The sequence below is a fragment of the Sarcophilus harrisii genome, chromosome 2, assembly GCF_902635505.1.
Source record: "Sarcophilus harrisii chromosome 2, mSarHar1.11, whole genome shotgun sequence".
Taxonomy (NCBI): domain Eukaryota; kingdom Metazoa; phylum Chordata; class Mammalia; order Dasyuromorphia; family Dasyuridae; genus Sarcophilus; species Sarcophilus harrisii.
In genome coordinates this window covers 652,512,428-652,526,794 of record NC_045427.1, presented here as the reverse complement: position 1 = coordinate 652,526,794, position 14,367 = coordinate 652,512,428, and the positions used below count along the sequence as shown (strand labels likewise).

Sequence of the window (14,367 nt, the reverse complement as noted above, 5' to 3'; positions counted from 1 at the left end):
CGTCCGTTCCTGTGTCCCTGGGCTCCTCGCTCGTCTCTGCGGCCTCAGCTTCCCTAAGTGTAAAGCAGGGATCGCGAACGCAGGCACTCGGCACTCGCCCGTTCCCTTCTTCCTCCTCTCCCCAGCACGGCGCGCGCACGAGACCGTTGCGCGGGAGGTGCTGGGATCTGTTTCTCTCCTGCCCAAAAAGCACTCATTAAACGCCTGCTGTGTGCCGGGCTCCGTCTGGGCTAAGCGCGGGGGACACTAAGAGAGGCAAACCATCCTCCCCGCTCTCGAGAAGGAGGAGACCGAGGCAGGGGCGTGACCGCTCTCCCGCGGGCCACGCCCCTCCCTGGGAGGCCCAGACGGGGGGCCGGGGCGGGGGGCAGAGGGCGAAGCGCGCGGGTTTTGGAAGAGCCTCCCGACGCGGCTTTGGTAGATGCTGGGGGGGGGGGAAGGGGGTCCAGGGGGACCTCAGGATCCAGATGATGCTCGCGCAGCGGCGCCCCGGGGGGGCGGGGAGAGCCCTGGGATTGGTGGAAATTCCGGCAGCGACCAATGGGCGGCGAGGGCGTGCGTGCGGGGGCGGGGCCGGTGGGCGCTATAGGGCGGCCGTGACGTCGCGGGGCCGCCGAGTCGTCGCTGCTGCCGCAGGTGCCGCGTGTCGCCTCCGCCTCCGCCCAGCTGTGGCCGCCTGTCAGGTACGGGCCGGGGCCGGGGGCGGCCCCCCGCCCCTCCCCAGAACGTGTGCGGGCCGCCGTCACCGCGGGAAAGCCCCGGCTGGCGCGGCAGTCGGAGGGCGGGAGGCGCGGGGGAGGGGCCGGGCCTGGGCGCGCCGGAGGCGCCAGCGGTGAGCCCTGGCAGCGGGCGCCGGGGGACCCGCACCTTCCCTCGGGGCCTGGGCCGGGCCTCCCCTCCCCCCCAGGCCCGAGGGGGCCTCCCCCCCCGGGCCCAGGGGCCCTCCCCCGGCCCGGGGCCCCCTCCCCCCAGGCCCGAGGGGCCCCCCCCCCCAGGCCCGAGGGGCCCCCCCCCCCAGGCCCGAGGGGGCCTCCCCCCCCCCAGGCCCGAGGGGCCTCCCCCCCCCCCAGGCCCGAGGGGCCCTCCCCTCCCCCCCAGGCCCGAGGGGGGCCCCCTCCCCCAGGCCCGAGGGGGCCCCACGGGCCGGATTGGAATCGGGGGCCTGGGGCCGCCCATCCCCTCCCGGAGCGCGACGCCCGAGCTGAGGCCCTGCCCCCGGGTCACGGGCTCCTTTTCCCTTTCCAGATCGAGGCCCGAGTGCCCAGGACGTGTGTGTGGAAGCTCGCGAGGGAGCCGGTGAGTGACCCGGGGCCTCTGAGGGGCCCTTCCTGGGGAAGGGAGAGCGATGCTGATGCCGCGTCCGCCTCACCGAGGCCGGGACTGACCCGAGCCTGGCGCCCCCTCGAGGCCCCCTCCAAAAAGGGGACGCGCAGGGATACTTAGCCTTGTGTTTGAAAGTTTTGCTCGAGTTTGTCTCTCCCATCGCTGCGACGGCAGTAAGGCTGTAACAAGCCCGCCAGGCTGTTGGTGCCCGAGACGGGGGTTCGCGCCGGAGACGGGGTGTAAGGAACGGGCGCAGGGGCGCACGCAGCAGGCACGCGCCCCCGTGCAAAAGCTGTCCGCACACAAGGCCTGACGGGAGAGAGCCCACGGGCGCCCCCCGCACAGCCCGTGGGCCTCCAGGACCTGGGGGTCCTCTTCCGTCCTGAGTGCGTTCTCGGAGGCCGCCCTCACCACGTCCCTCTCTGTGTTTTGCCTCTGGCCCCGAGGCCGGGACTGTCCCTCGTGCCTCGGAGGTGGCGCCGGGCCGAGCCGCTTGTCAGCCGCGAGGCCACCGCCACAGCCTCCCTAAGCGGCTGAGGGAGGAAGGTCGGATCCCTCCTTGGGGCCCGTGGTGACGGCGATCTTAAGTGCCGGGAAAGGGAAGCGGTTGCAGGCAGGTGGGCGCCCCCCGGCCCGCGGCGTTGCCTTGTGCCCGGGTAGGCGCTGGGGCGAGAAAGGCCAGAGGGGATGGAGGAGCGGCCGCGACTCGGGAGCTGTTGGCCCAGGAGGGCTTCTGGGGCGGCCTGGCTCAGCCAAGGCCCTTCTCCCATCCCCGGCTGGGTCTCTTTCCTCTCCTCTTGTGGAGCTAAGGTTTTCACAAGAAAACAGATTAAGGCGCTTGAAAGAGATGGATCCCGAGGGCCAAGGCTGCTTGAGGATAAATGCCGGAAAAGCCGGAACAGAAGTGAGTGCAAGGGACAACGCTGTGCAGAGATTCTTTTCAGAATAAAAAGGATAGATCCCAGTCAGATGGGATCCTAGACTTGCCAGAACTTCCAGCATTCGGCCCAGACTTTGTCCACCTTTGCGTCTTTCCCATGAGGTCATCGCTGTTAATTTCTTTAATGTAGAGATCGGAATAATTATCCTGCTCGGTTTAAAAAAGGCTGGACATTACTCACATTCCATGAGCTAGGTTGGTTTTCTTGAGTATTAATAGGCTGAGAGTCGGGCTGTGAGCTTGCCGGGCTGACCAAACCCCAGCCCGCAGTGGGGGTGTGGGGAGGCCCGGCTCGCCGGAGCCAGTCACTGGGGAGCAGGAGCTGATGCCGCTTGCTCAGGGGCTGATGTTTAGCTAGAATCTGGACTTTTCCTCAGGAAAGGTTGACACCCTCCCCCCTCCCCCCGCCCCCAAGAACCTGATGTTTCCTAGTCCCACAGCCAGTCCTCAGCCTGCAGGGCCTCACTTGGTATCATGGTGAAAAGTCACCGTTGGTGAAGAGGGATTAAAGAACCTAGAATTTGATCTTCACGTCTTTTTCAATTTTTTGTCCCCACGGTACAGAGTTGAAGCTGGGAGGGGTCTCATTGACAGGGTCATGGCACCTCTGCGGTTCCTAACCAAGGAGTCTGTGTTTGGTCCCGGAGGTGATGGGGATGGATGTATTGGAGAGACCCCAAGGAGGCAAGGATTTATTGAAAGATGAGCAAACCATTCTTTGTGGAAGCTTCTTCAAAAAGCAGTTCCAATAGGATTCATGTGAAGCAGGTGGTTCCTTGCTCAGTGAGCCTCATCCCTCTGGTGAAACTGAGAGCAGCTTTTTACCGAGCGGCTTCTCCTTTGTCATCTGAAGTCTGGAGGGCTTCCCGAAGCCTCCCTGTGTCCTGTCTCTGGAGGAGCAGCCCTCCTTCCAAGGAGCTCCTCCGATGTCCAGGATTTGCCACGTTACAGCGTGGCAGCCATTCGAGAGCTCTGTAGCCCCCCCTAGGGATCTGGTAGTGGCCAGTTGTCATTAATGGCTTCTTTTCTCCCTAGGTGAGTCTGAGCTCCTGAAATAGAAGATGTTTTCCAAACTAGCCAGCCAGAGGACCCTTTCTCTGTTTTGCCGGGGGGTTCATTCTTCAGCGATTCCAACTGCATCCGTCTCAACCAAAAAAATCACCCGGGGCCCTCTGTCCTCTGAGCAGATATATGAACGCGAAGCCAAGTATGGCGCCCACAACTACCATCCTTTACCTGTAGCCCTGGAAAGAGGAAAAGGTACCTTGCTGATGAATCTTGTTCTCGCCCCTGAGGCCTCCCTGTCCCTGTGGGACAGCTCATGTGAGCTACTGAAAATAAGAGACATGTTCCCCCCCTTCCCCCAGGTGGCAAGTGGGGCCTTGGACATGCATTCGAAGACCTGCCAAGGTCCATCGTTGGACTCTGGGCAGGTTGGTTAGATTGCTGAGCCCAAAAGCTCCAAATCTGTGCCCATTTCTAGTGAAGGAATAAGTGACCTATTGTACCTGTCTCTCCGTTTTGGCTTGCTACTCAGTCTTGTGTTCTGGTCAGTGCTGGCTCTGGCCTTGTTTGGCCCGAGATCATGCTTGGGGTGGAGCTTCTGTGCCTCCCTGGGAGAGGCCAAAGGCACTCTATAACAGCCTCTGCACATTTCTTTTTTTCAATGTAAGAGACTAGCACCCTTGCCCAGAACGTGCCTCTTCTGTCAAAAGAAAGGCACTTTTGGTTGTGTATCAGTGTGAGTGCTGATAACTGCACTCGTTTGGTGCTTTGTCATCTTAGTATCACTAGATCAACAAGCCCACTTGGCTTTTATATCTGTTTAACTTTGAGACAAATTCGTCGCACGTGTTTTAAGGCTCCAGTCTAGCTAAAACCAAACTTTGTGCCGTAATTGGGTCGCTTTTAAAGAGACTTCTCTTTTCAGGTATTTATGTATGGGATGTGGAAGGCAGAAAATACTTTGATTTCCTGAGTGCCTACAGTGCTGTGAACCAAGGACATTGCCATCCCAAAATTGTGGATGCCCTGAAGACTCAAGTTGATAAATTAACCCTAACTTCCAGAGCTTTTTACAATGATGTACTTGGTGAATATGAAGAGTATGTCACGAAGTTGTTCAACTACAACAAAGTTCTGCCCATGAATACAGGTAAAACCTTTAGCTCGGGAGGAAGGTTTGCTGTGTTCGCCTATCAAGGAGATGTAGCAGAGTATTATGATGAGAAAGAGTTAATTTAAATTTTTGGTTTTGGCTGGATTGAGTGAGGAACTTAATGAAAATTGGTGTTTTTTTAAACCTCTGGAAAGGAGTGGAAGCTGGAGAAACTGCCTGCAAATTAGCTCGAAGATGGGCATATACCGTCAAAGGCATTCCCAAGTACAAAGCCAAGATTATTTTTGCAGGTATGTAAAGCTTGGTCTTTATTAGGGCCGTGGTTGGGAACGGTGATTTTCATAAATCCTGATGTGTCTTCCTGGTACATATTTGGTAAATTCCCCCTCATTACCAGGTGATTTTGGGCCTATCCTAGATGCTGAGTGGACTTGAATACCTCATTTACAACCATTCCCTCAAATAAGCCAATATCCTAAGTCTATAAGTTATGGATTTTATAAGCTTTATAAGCCAATTTCACTTCAAGAGAGAAAATTTCTTAAGTTTTCTATTTCAATGGATGACTGGATCATTTTTATTGAGACCAAAAATTTTTATTAGAAGAGCCATAACTTTTTTCTTTTTTCCTTTATTAAAGCTTTTTCTTTTTCTTCTTTATTCTTTTTATTATTATAGCTTTTTATTTACAAGACATATGTATAGGCAATTTTTCAGCACTGACCCTTGCAAAACCTTCTGTTCCAACTTTTCCCCTCCTTACCCCTCAGCCCTTCCTCCGATGGCAGATAGACCAATACATGTTAAATATGTTAAACACAATATATGTATACATATCCATACAGTTATTTTGTTGCACAAGAAAAATCAGACTTAGAAATAAGGTAAAAATAACTTGAGAAGGAAAATAAAAATGCAAGACTTTTTATTTTTCAAAACATATGTGTGGGCAATTCTTCATCATTAGCTCTTGCAAAACTTTATGTTCCAATTTATTCCCCCTTTCCCCCACACCCTCCCCTAGATGACAAGTAATCCAATATATGTTGAACGTTCAAGAAAGTATAGGTATTAGTAGAAGAAATTCCTTGTAAATTTTTTTTTTGTTCTCTATGTCCCTTTTTTACTTTATTTTTTCTCCCCTTTCATAACCCCGATCCCCGATCAAGTTATAGTTAAGAAAAGTTATATTTATGTATACATATGTATAAACATATATACACACACACACACCCTGCTTCCCTCGCTCCCATCTCCCTACATGTTCCCACATATCTTTTCTATTCTTGCTGACTCTTTGCTTTAATTCTGCTCCATATTTTGTCTTGGTAATACTTAACCTCCCCCCACCCATAGATCCCTTCTCTCACCCTTTACTTCCCTGTTCCCCCCCCCTCCCCATTTCCTTATAAATTTTGGAGGATGCTGTACCCTTCATGGTATATGCAGTGGTCCTGATGGGAGTAGGTTTGCAGAAACCCAAGCCTTTTTCCTCCTCTAATGCTTCTGTATCTATTTCTAGAAGAGTCATAACTTTGAAAGAATTCAGTAGTTAGCCACAATTGTAAACTTGATGACTCTCTAAAACTGGGTGTCAAATGAACCCTGGCTTTTCATGAGCAAGAAGTCAAAAGGTTTGAGTGTGTGAGGCCGTGGGCAGCTAGTGCAGCATTGAGCTGACAGTCCAGAATAAGCCGTAGCCCTTTGCTTTGGGGGTTCCCCATGTTTCTGTCAGGGTGGTTGAGAAGCCCAGAGCTTCCTACGCTGAATTTCTCAACTCCTTTGGTGGTAAATACTAGATGCCAGTGACGAGAACAAATTTCTTCTGTTTGGAAAAGCTAGCCATTAATTACTGAGCTTGACTTTTGAGATTATTTATCAGCTGTTTATCGGTGTTTAAATATTAGGTGGTTGGTTTTTCAAACTTTCACTCTCAATGAAGTCCAGATCAATTCTGGTAAATAAGAATTTGTGGTTATTTTATGGAGACTCTGCAGTTGATAAAGTTCAGAGTGGGACGATTTGGGGGTGGGGGGAATTGCCTTGTGCGCTATGTGTTTGAAGTTGGTTGCCAATGATAGGTTCTGTTTTCTTTTCTTTACAGCTGGCAACTTCTGGGGTCGAACAATGTCTGCTATCTCTAGTTCTACTGACCCAACGAGTTATGATGGCTTTGGGCCCTTTATGCCAGGCTTTGAGATCATCCCCTACAATGACCTACCGGCCCTCGAGGTACTTCTGCTTCTTGCTGCTCCTTTGGGTCCAGGGCATTTGTAGTATGAAGTGCTTAGGTCATTGTGGGGAGAGGGGCAGGGATTTTTCGGGAGGGGGCCAGCTTCTCGACTCTTTTTGGAGCAATGAGACCTCCCCTAAACTGTTGGCCAGGATTGGGACTTTGAGCTCGGCCATTTAGATAGCAGCACAAGGAGGCTCTTGCCTTCCCAGCCCCTTGTTGGGAGTCTATGGTATCAGGAGCAGACAGGCCCTGGTGACTGGGGCGGGGTGGGGTGGGGGGAGGGGTTGGGAGGGGTTGGGAAAGGGGTGGTGAAGAGCTTTCACATGTGGTTCTTTAGTGAATCATGGACACCACCTGTTACCCAGAATCTTAACTGAGGATAGGGCCATACCGAAGGGCATCCTTTGTGGCCCACAGAAACTGAACCTCGGTGCCCTTCGGTCAGATTATTAGTGAGAGAAGAAGAGAGTTTTCTCTAGAATCCTCAGGAGAACACTGGATTTGAAGAGGGAACCCCAAAACTGAAAATCCTTGAAGGAGAAAACCTTCGACTCTGCCTCAGTGGGGGGACTCCACCCCAAGCACAAACTGTTTCATCTCTGTTATCTGGGTGGGGTCATTGAATTCAATTCAAATTATAGCCCTAGCTGAAACCCCTGGAGGAGCCAACCTGGGACTCCACCCATGAGCCCCCTTTAGCTTGTAGCCAAAGTCTCCTATTGTAAAAGAGCCAAACTAAAACCCTCTCTTTGCAGAGGGTCTAAACATGCCAGCACCATGTCCGGTACCCTGCCTGGCACCCCAAGGACTCTCTGCCCACTGGAATGTTTCCAGTGTCCTCCTCTCTTTACCCTCATCTATTTCCTTAACTAGACTTTAACCTTACTTCCAATCCCCATAATAAATCTCTTATCAATCTAGGTTTTCCGGTCTGTAAATCCCTTTACAGAGAACTGTTTGTGTCACCACTAGACCTTATTTTCATTTGGGTACCCCAGATCTAAACCCCGTCAGATTTACAAATGGCTGTTCAGGAAGACGGGCCTGCCTGATTTTTATCAGTCTCATTGATTCTCCCTCCTTTCTCTCCTGCCTCTGCTAGCGGGCCCTCCAGGATCCCAATGTGGCCGCTTTCATGGTGGAGCCCATCCAGGGGGAGGCTGGCGTCATTGTGCCCGATCCAGGCTACCTCACGGGAGTCAGAGAGCTCTGCACCAAGTTCCAGGTGAAGAATGGTGACGGGCCAGGGCCGGGCTCAGGGCAATAGTCTGGAGTGTGGCCAAGCTGCTGAGCTTCCTCGCCCAGAGGAAAAAGCTGGCTGCAGAGTCTCTTGGAAAGTCTGAGGTCCCCCCATGGGAGGGATGGCATTTGGGGACCTGTCAGGGCTTAGGCTTTTCCCATCCAGCTTTCCTTATCTCAGAATTTACCAAACCTTTCTGACTAAAATACATAGAATTTTGCATTAGAATGTCGTTATCTAAATGTAGCTTGCCTCTCCTTTCCACCAGGATTACTTAGGGTTCCAAAATGGCTCTGATCTTAAGAGGGTGTGATCAGCCATTCCTGGGTGAGGAGGAGGAGGAGGCTGGGTGGCCTCTCCCTGCAAAGTGATTCTTCCCTCCAGCAATCCCATCCCCCACCCCTTTGACTCTTCCCTCCAAGCTTACCATTACATTCTCAGACTGTAACTGGTTCAGCCATCCCTAATCAGTGAGCAGCTCAGAAGGCCTGGGGAGAAGGTCCTTTGGTAAATGGGAGAGAACTTGTCATTCTGCAAAACTGCTGGGAGACAGCTGGAAAAAGGCAGTTTGGCAGAATATGGGAAACGTAGCCCTCTGATCAAAAGGATTCAGTAATCACAATTATCTTTGCTGATAATTCCTGTAGCTTATTTGGTGAGGGATGTCACCAAAGCTAGGGAAAGTTCTTAGCTAAAGATTAGAGGTTCTCACCCCAGACAAGAAAGACAATCAGCTTTTGTGCGGACAATCCTTGAAGGGACAGAAACTGGATGTAGTTCCTTGAGATCCAGAGACATTTGGTAGTAATTGACATTTGATGTTTGAGGGGATGTGTGTGACTGCCAGCAAGTCGGAGGGGCTGATCTCCACTGGGACCCGCTATGCCATGTCTGGTCAGATCCTATTGAAGGCTGGCTCTGCGTTTGTTAGCTCTCCCCCTGGCCTGAGGCTGAGGACCCTAGGAAGCACTGGGGGGCTCTTGCTGGGAATGTGCGTTGAACCACTTGGGCTTGGTTTCCATAATGGACACAGATGTGCTTTCCTCTTAGGTTCTCTTCATTGCCGATGAAATACAGACCGGATTAGCCAGAACTGGGAAGTGGCTGGCTGTGGATCATGAAAATGTCAACCCTGATATCATCCTCCTCGGGAAGGCCCTTTCTGGAGGCTTGTACCCTGTAAGCTTCCCCTCCCTCCTTGCGCACTAACATCAAGTCAGCAGATCAAGGGACGACCAAGCCCTTTGGTTCAGCCCTGCCCCTGCAGGCTCATTCCTCCTCCCACAGGCGAGCAGCTGTGTCCTTCGAAGTCAGTAGTGAAATCTGAATTTAGTGTAGACATTCAGGAGCTTCATGGGGCTGTGCTGTGTGGCTTCTGTTCTCATTGGAGGAAAGGATGGATCGGATGGGGGGAGAGGGGGGGAGTTTCCAGACAGAATGAGTGATTCCTGGCCGTTCTTTCAGGGCCCTGATGGCTTTGGAAGTTAATGTTTCGCGATCTAGATTGGCTGAGTCCGGCGGGAAGGAGCATGACTTCTGCAGACCCTTCCTCCTTCTCCAGTCATCCTGCAAATCTGAGGGAGGCAGGGGGGGTCTTGTCCAAAAGATGCTCTTCCACCAGTCCATTACCATGGAAAGGCCTCGGGTTGGACACGCCCCCCAGGCTGGGTCGGAGGGTCCTGAGGACGCCCTTTTCTTTCCTTCCAGGTGTCGGCTGTGCTGTGTGATGATGAAATCATGATGACCATTAAGCCGGGGGAGCATGGGTCGACTTATGGCGGCAATCCTCTGGCCTGCCGGGTGGCCATCGCCTCCTTGGAGGTATGAGCACCCCACAGGTTTCCTCTGCTTGTCATCCCTGCCGGCGGTGTCTGACGTAAAAGCATCTTAAAGGAGTTGGAGGAGTTTAAGTTCCAGCAATAGAAAACTTCTGTAAGGGGGAGGTAGAGTGTGGCAGCCTCTGAGGAGCCCTCGACCTGAGAGGGAACCTTGGGGAAGGTCCTGAGGACCTCGGGCCGGGGCTCAGTCCTGGGGCAGAGTCACGCCCGCTCCATTTCCTTAAATCCCCTTGGTCTGGCTTAGCTGGGCAGCCTGGCACACGCCTGCCATGTCATGCTGCGCCAAGGAGTGGGCACTGCTAGGACCAGGCCAGAGGCTCTGATTTGTCCTGACAATGCCAGGAAGGGGGTGAGAGGAGGCTCCTTAGGGACTGTCGGCCTTCCTTCTACAGACATTACATGCCAGGTGAGGCAGCCGTGGGCAGGGCCTGCCAGGGCCTGCTCCCTGCCTCCTAAAGCCCAGAGTTTGCATTGGTTTAGTTTGTCTTGTGGTCGTTCAGTCATTCAGTTGTGTCCTACTCCTTGGGACCCTTTGGAGGCTTTCCTGGCAAAGATACGGGGATTTGCCGCCTTCATTTATACAGACCGGGAAATTGAAGGCAGGCAAGCAGAGTGAATCATTGCCCAGGGTCCACAAAGCTAGTGAGGCTCTGAGGCTGGACCTCGACTCAGGAAAGATGAACGTTCTTGCAGCGTGGTGGATGGCTCCCTGGCTGTCCCCACACAGTCAATCCAGAGTAAAACTTGGATAAACACACCAGCCATTGGTGTGCAAACACATTAAGGGTGTGCAAGGGGAGGGGAGAGCCTTGGAGCCTTGTGTGTAGCCTAGGGAGGGGATCTCGAGGGTCTCTGGGCTGTAAATGAAGACGGGACCAAGGGAAGGCAGGTTACATAACATGAGCAGGATTTAAGAAGAGCAGACTCATGGTGAGGGTGATACCTGGAGGAAGAACTGGGGAGGCCGGGGGCTGAAGCATCTCAGGGAAGGACTGCCGAGGGGGCACTCCCTTTGGTTGCTGCTTAGGGGCAGAGTGTGGGGGTTGGACCTGAGGCTGGGGGCACGGAGCCGGCTGCCTTCCTCGCGGCTCTTCCTGACCCTCTCTGTCTTGTCTTCCACACGAAAGCTCTACAAAATCTCGGCCCCAATTTTCTCTGTGTGTGTGTTTGCTTTTTAAAGGTTTTGGAAGAGGAGAACCTGGCTGAGAACGCGGAGGCCATGGGCAACATCCTGAGGAGAGAGCTGATGAAGCTGCCGTCCAACATCGTGACTGCCGTGAGGGGGAAAGGCTTGCTCAACGCCATCGTCATCCGAGAGACCAAAGGTAGGGGCCAGGGCTGGGGGCCGGGAGACTGCCGACACTCATGCTTAGCCGTGGCTTTCTTAAGTTTGGCAGCGCCTGAAAGAACATAGCTTAGCAAGCCCATCCTCCCCCCAAGTGAGTGTTGTCCCCCAAAGGTTGATATAAAGTCTCGAGACTGGCTCCTCGGGGAAGGCTGATGAGCCTTAAAGTTTCTGATTTCTCATTGTACTCTCGCTGAGCCCGTTTTAGCAACGTTTGTGACCCAGCCTGAGAGAGGCTGTGCTATTGGATCATTTGGGCCCAGAGCTTTTTCAGGAGAGGATTCTGCTGCTGCATTGTCTTGTTTTTTTTTTTTTTAAATGCTGTCATCTTGTTTTTATGTAGCCCTCTTTTTTTTTTTTTTTTTTTTTTTTGCTGAGGCAATTGGGATTAAGTGATTTGCCCAGGGTCACACAGCCAGGAAGTATTAAAGGTCGGAAGCTAGATTTGAACTCAGATCCTCCTGACTTCAGAGCTATCCACTGCGCCATCTAGCTGCCCCTACATAGCATTTTTAAAAACCAGACTTTCATCTCTCTTTTTTACTAGTTTTAATAATCTAAAGCATCCAAACCATGTGAAAGAGAAGTTTTAATGCTGAAATTTGCTAGGGAAGTCTGAGCATGAGGGTGGGGATGTGCATCTTCACAAAAGCGAGGGTTGGCGGTGCCCTGGGCCCCTGTTCGGGCTGCCCCGCATCGGAGCGGTCTCCTTCTGAGGGCCCTGCATGATCTGTTGCTGTTTAAGGTGCTCGGGCTCGGAGGGTGCCAGTTGGCTGCCCCAATTGGGGGAGGGTGTGGTTCACCTTTGAGATGGAGCGGCTTCTGGGTCAGATCTCCCTCCTGAGCGGTCGTTGGAGGAGGGTGGACTTCGTTCGGCGAGACCATAAATTCTCGCCGATAGCCGGGCTAACAGCCCTTGTTTTCTCTGCAGATTGTGACGCTTGGAACGTCTGTCTGAGACTCCGGGACAATGGCCTTCTGGCCAAACCCACCCACGGGCATATTATCAGGCTGGCCCCGCCCCTGGTGATCAAGGAGGATGAGGTCCGAGAGGCCGTGGAAATTATCAACAAGACCATTCTGTCTTTCTGAAGCTGCTTCCCATGTCCCTTGCTGGCTCAAGGCAGGTGGTGCATTTAGGAGCTCGAAAGCCTCTGCGCTCAGGCCGAGCACGATCCACTCCCACGTTACGTGTCTGTCTACAAGAACTTTTTTTTTACATAGTTCATCTAGAGTAGAACAAAAATTAAATCATCTGCAGTTTGCCGTGTTTATCGTAACTTGAGATTAACTATATCGTTATCTTTCTAAGCTAAATAACCTGACTTGTATTTGTGTGTGAGAGTGTGAGTGTGCGATGACAGGTACTGGAAGTATCGGCCACCAAGCCCCAACGCCATGTGTGTACACATTTGCATAATTTTGCCTTTTGTAGAAAGGGGACCCCAGAACTTTTGTATCTGAAACATTTAACTCCAGGGGGATGAAGTGGAAGATTTGCTTCGTGTTTAAAGTGGATCAGGAAAGTCCAGTCACGGCTCCTTCTTCTGATGTCAGGACGGGATGTAAGAAGGTGTCTCGAGTGCCAGGGCGAGTGGGCCTGGGGCTGACTTGGCTCTGAGAACGTGTGAACGCGTGTGTCCTTGCTTGACATTCCCATCTCTTTATTTTTATGTTTGTCTTTTTTAAAGCATTGTGGAAAATGGCCACTGTATTCTGCCATTTTAAAGCTTGTAGCCTTCTCTGAAGCTTCAAAATTATGTTTAAATAAATAAATAAAGGCTTTATTTAATATTGTCTGTTCCTCTTAGATTTGTTTGGCTTGAAAGCCCGGGGGAGGGCTGTGGTCTGGAGAAAGCCCTGTACCCAGTGAGCCTCTGAGCATCCTGGGATGGACAAGGTGGGATGACCCAGCACTCTCTTAATGCATCCACATCAAACGGTAGAACAAGAGGGGACTTCCTGATGATCCTATCACTTCTTTGGGCCCCGAGTTCTTTGGGGAGCAGGAATTTCACCCCCAAGACCTGATTGGGCCCTGGGATGCCTGCTGAACCTGTGGTGCTAGAGAAGGGGTGCTTGCTTGGCCGTGGATGGACATTGATAGTCCTGGCAGGTGGCAGACAATCGACTGTCAGACTTCCTGGGATGGGAGGTGTTTTAGGGCTCCCTGGGCTTAGACTCTCAGCCCCTGGAGAGGGGGGATCATGCATCATCTATCCCCAGGAACCTAAGACTGAGCCTGAAACCTAGTGGACCCCGATAGGTAAATGCTTATTGCTTTGAATGATTCCCTCTTCCCTTTCCCATAGTTCCTCTATTTCTTTGGGCCTATCCCTACCTAACCTTTTTTCCCCAGGCCTGACCAATAAGTTTTCACTTGGCTTTTGATGGTGTTCTGAGATCCTGGGAGGGAGCAGCTAGGTCTAGACCTTGGTAAAAGGAGAGGAACAGGAGCAGGAAAGCAGGCGGAACTAATTTTCTTGGGATTAATGATCAGCTAATCCCTGAAGCCCTTTCAAGCAGCCCCCAAACCAAAGGGCATTATCATTATGTAACACTCCAAGATTTGCCAAGTACTTAATGGGTAATAGCTGTTCCTTGAACGATCCTGTGAAGTAGATGTCACTCTAACCCCATTTCACAGAGCAGCAGACGGGCTCGGCTCCAGTGACTAGGCTCCCAGCTCAGAAGTATTTCTCCCAGGATTTAAACGTGGGTCCATCTTCTTGATTTCTAAGGCCACCATCATCTAGAAAAGTTCTTTAAAGACATGGCACCCTTTAGCTAAATAAAGAAGTTTGGGTTTTTGAGGGAAAGAAGTGGGGGAAGAAGGGTTTCTGTATCATAATGACATAGTTGTAGCTATGAAAAAGACAACTAGGGTCGCAACTGAAAATAAATCCTGCAAAATTAAGTATAACGTTGAATGAAAGAAAATGGACTCCAGTGAACTGTCAGATTGTCAAGATACTGTTTCAAACCTGAACTCACTTGAAAATTTAACATGAGCCAACTAATTTCAAAGGACTTAATTCCAAGGGACTCAGTAAGGACAAACTTATGTTTTATGTGTGGAAATGCAAACCATGTGTCTAAGATGGCCTTTTGTAATTGGGTAGTCCAAGAGAAAGGTTGGGGCAGAGCTTGAGGCACCCTTTCCAGGGGAAGATATGGGACTTCTCATTCTGCAGGACCTCTTCTCCCTAGGTCCTGTCCCCTTGGGAAGAGGAGGATCTTGCTGGTCACGAATCTGCCCGTGAGTCCCTTCCAACCCTTCTCCGTTGTCGCCCCTTCCGGTCTCTTCTTGTCAGGGCTGATGGGTA

The 14,367-nt window shown here is 52.0% G+C and overlaps 1 protein-coding gene across 1 annotated transcript; it reads left to right on the top strand.

Annotated features, from left to right (window-relative positions):
- Nucleotides 1–585: 585 nt before the first annotated feature.
- On the top strand, nucleotides 586–12,840 carry OAT (ornithine aminotransferase). The gene is made up of 11 exons (XM_031956994.1): nucleotides 586–683; nucleotides 1,246–1,296; nucleotides 3,299–3,523; nucleotides 4,194–4,418; nucleotides 4,577–4,672; nucleotides 6,487–6,614; nucleotides 7,721–7,843; nucleotides 8,909–9,037; nucleotides 9,566–9,679; nucleotides 10,877–11,021; nucleotides 11,973–12,840. The coding sequence occupies exons 3-11, from the start codon at nucleotides 3,325–3,327 to the stop codon at nucleotides 12,131–12,133; spliced, it is 1,320 nt and encodes a 439-aa protein (XP_031812854.1). The 5' UTR covers nucleotides 586–683; nucleotides 1,246–1,296; nucleotides 3,299–3,324; the 3' UTR covers nucleotides 12,134–12,840.
- Nucleotides 12,841–14,367: the final 1,527 nt, after the last annotated feature.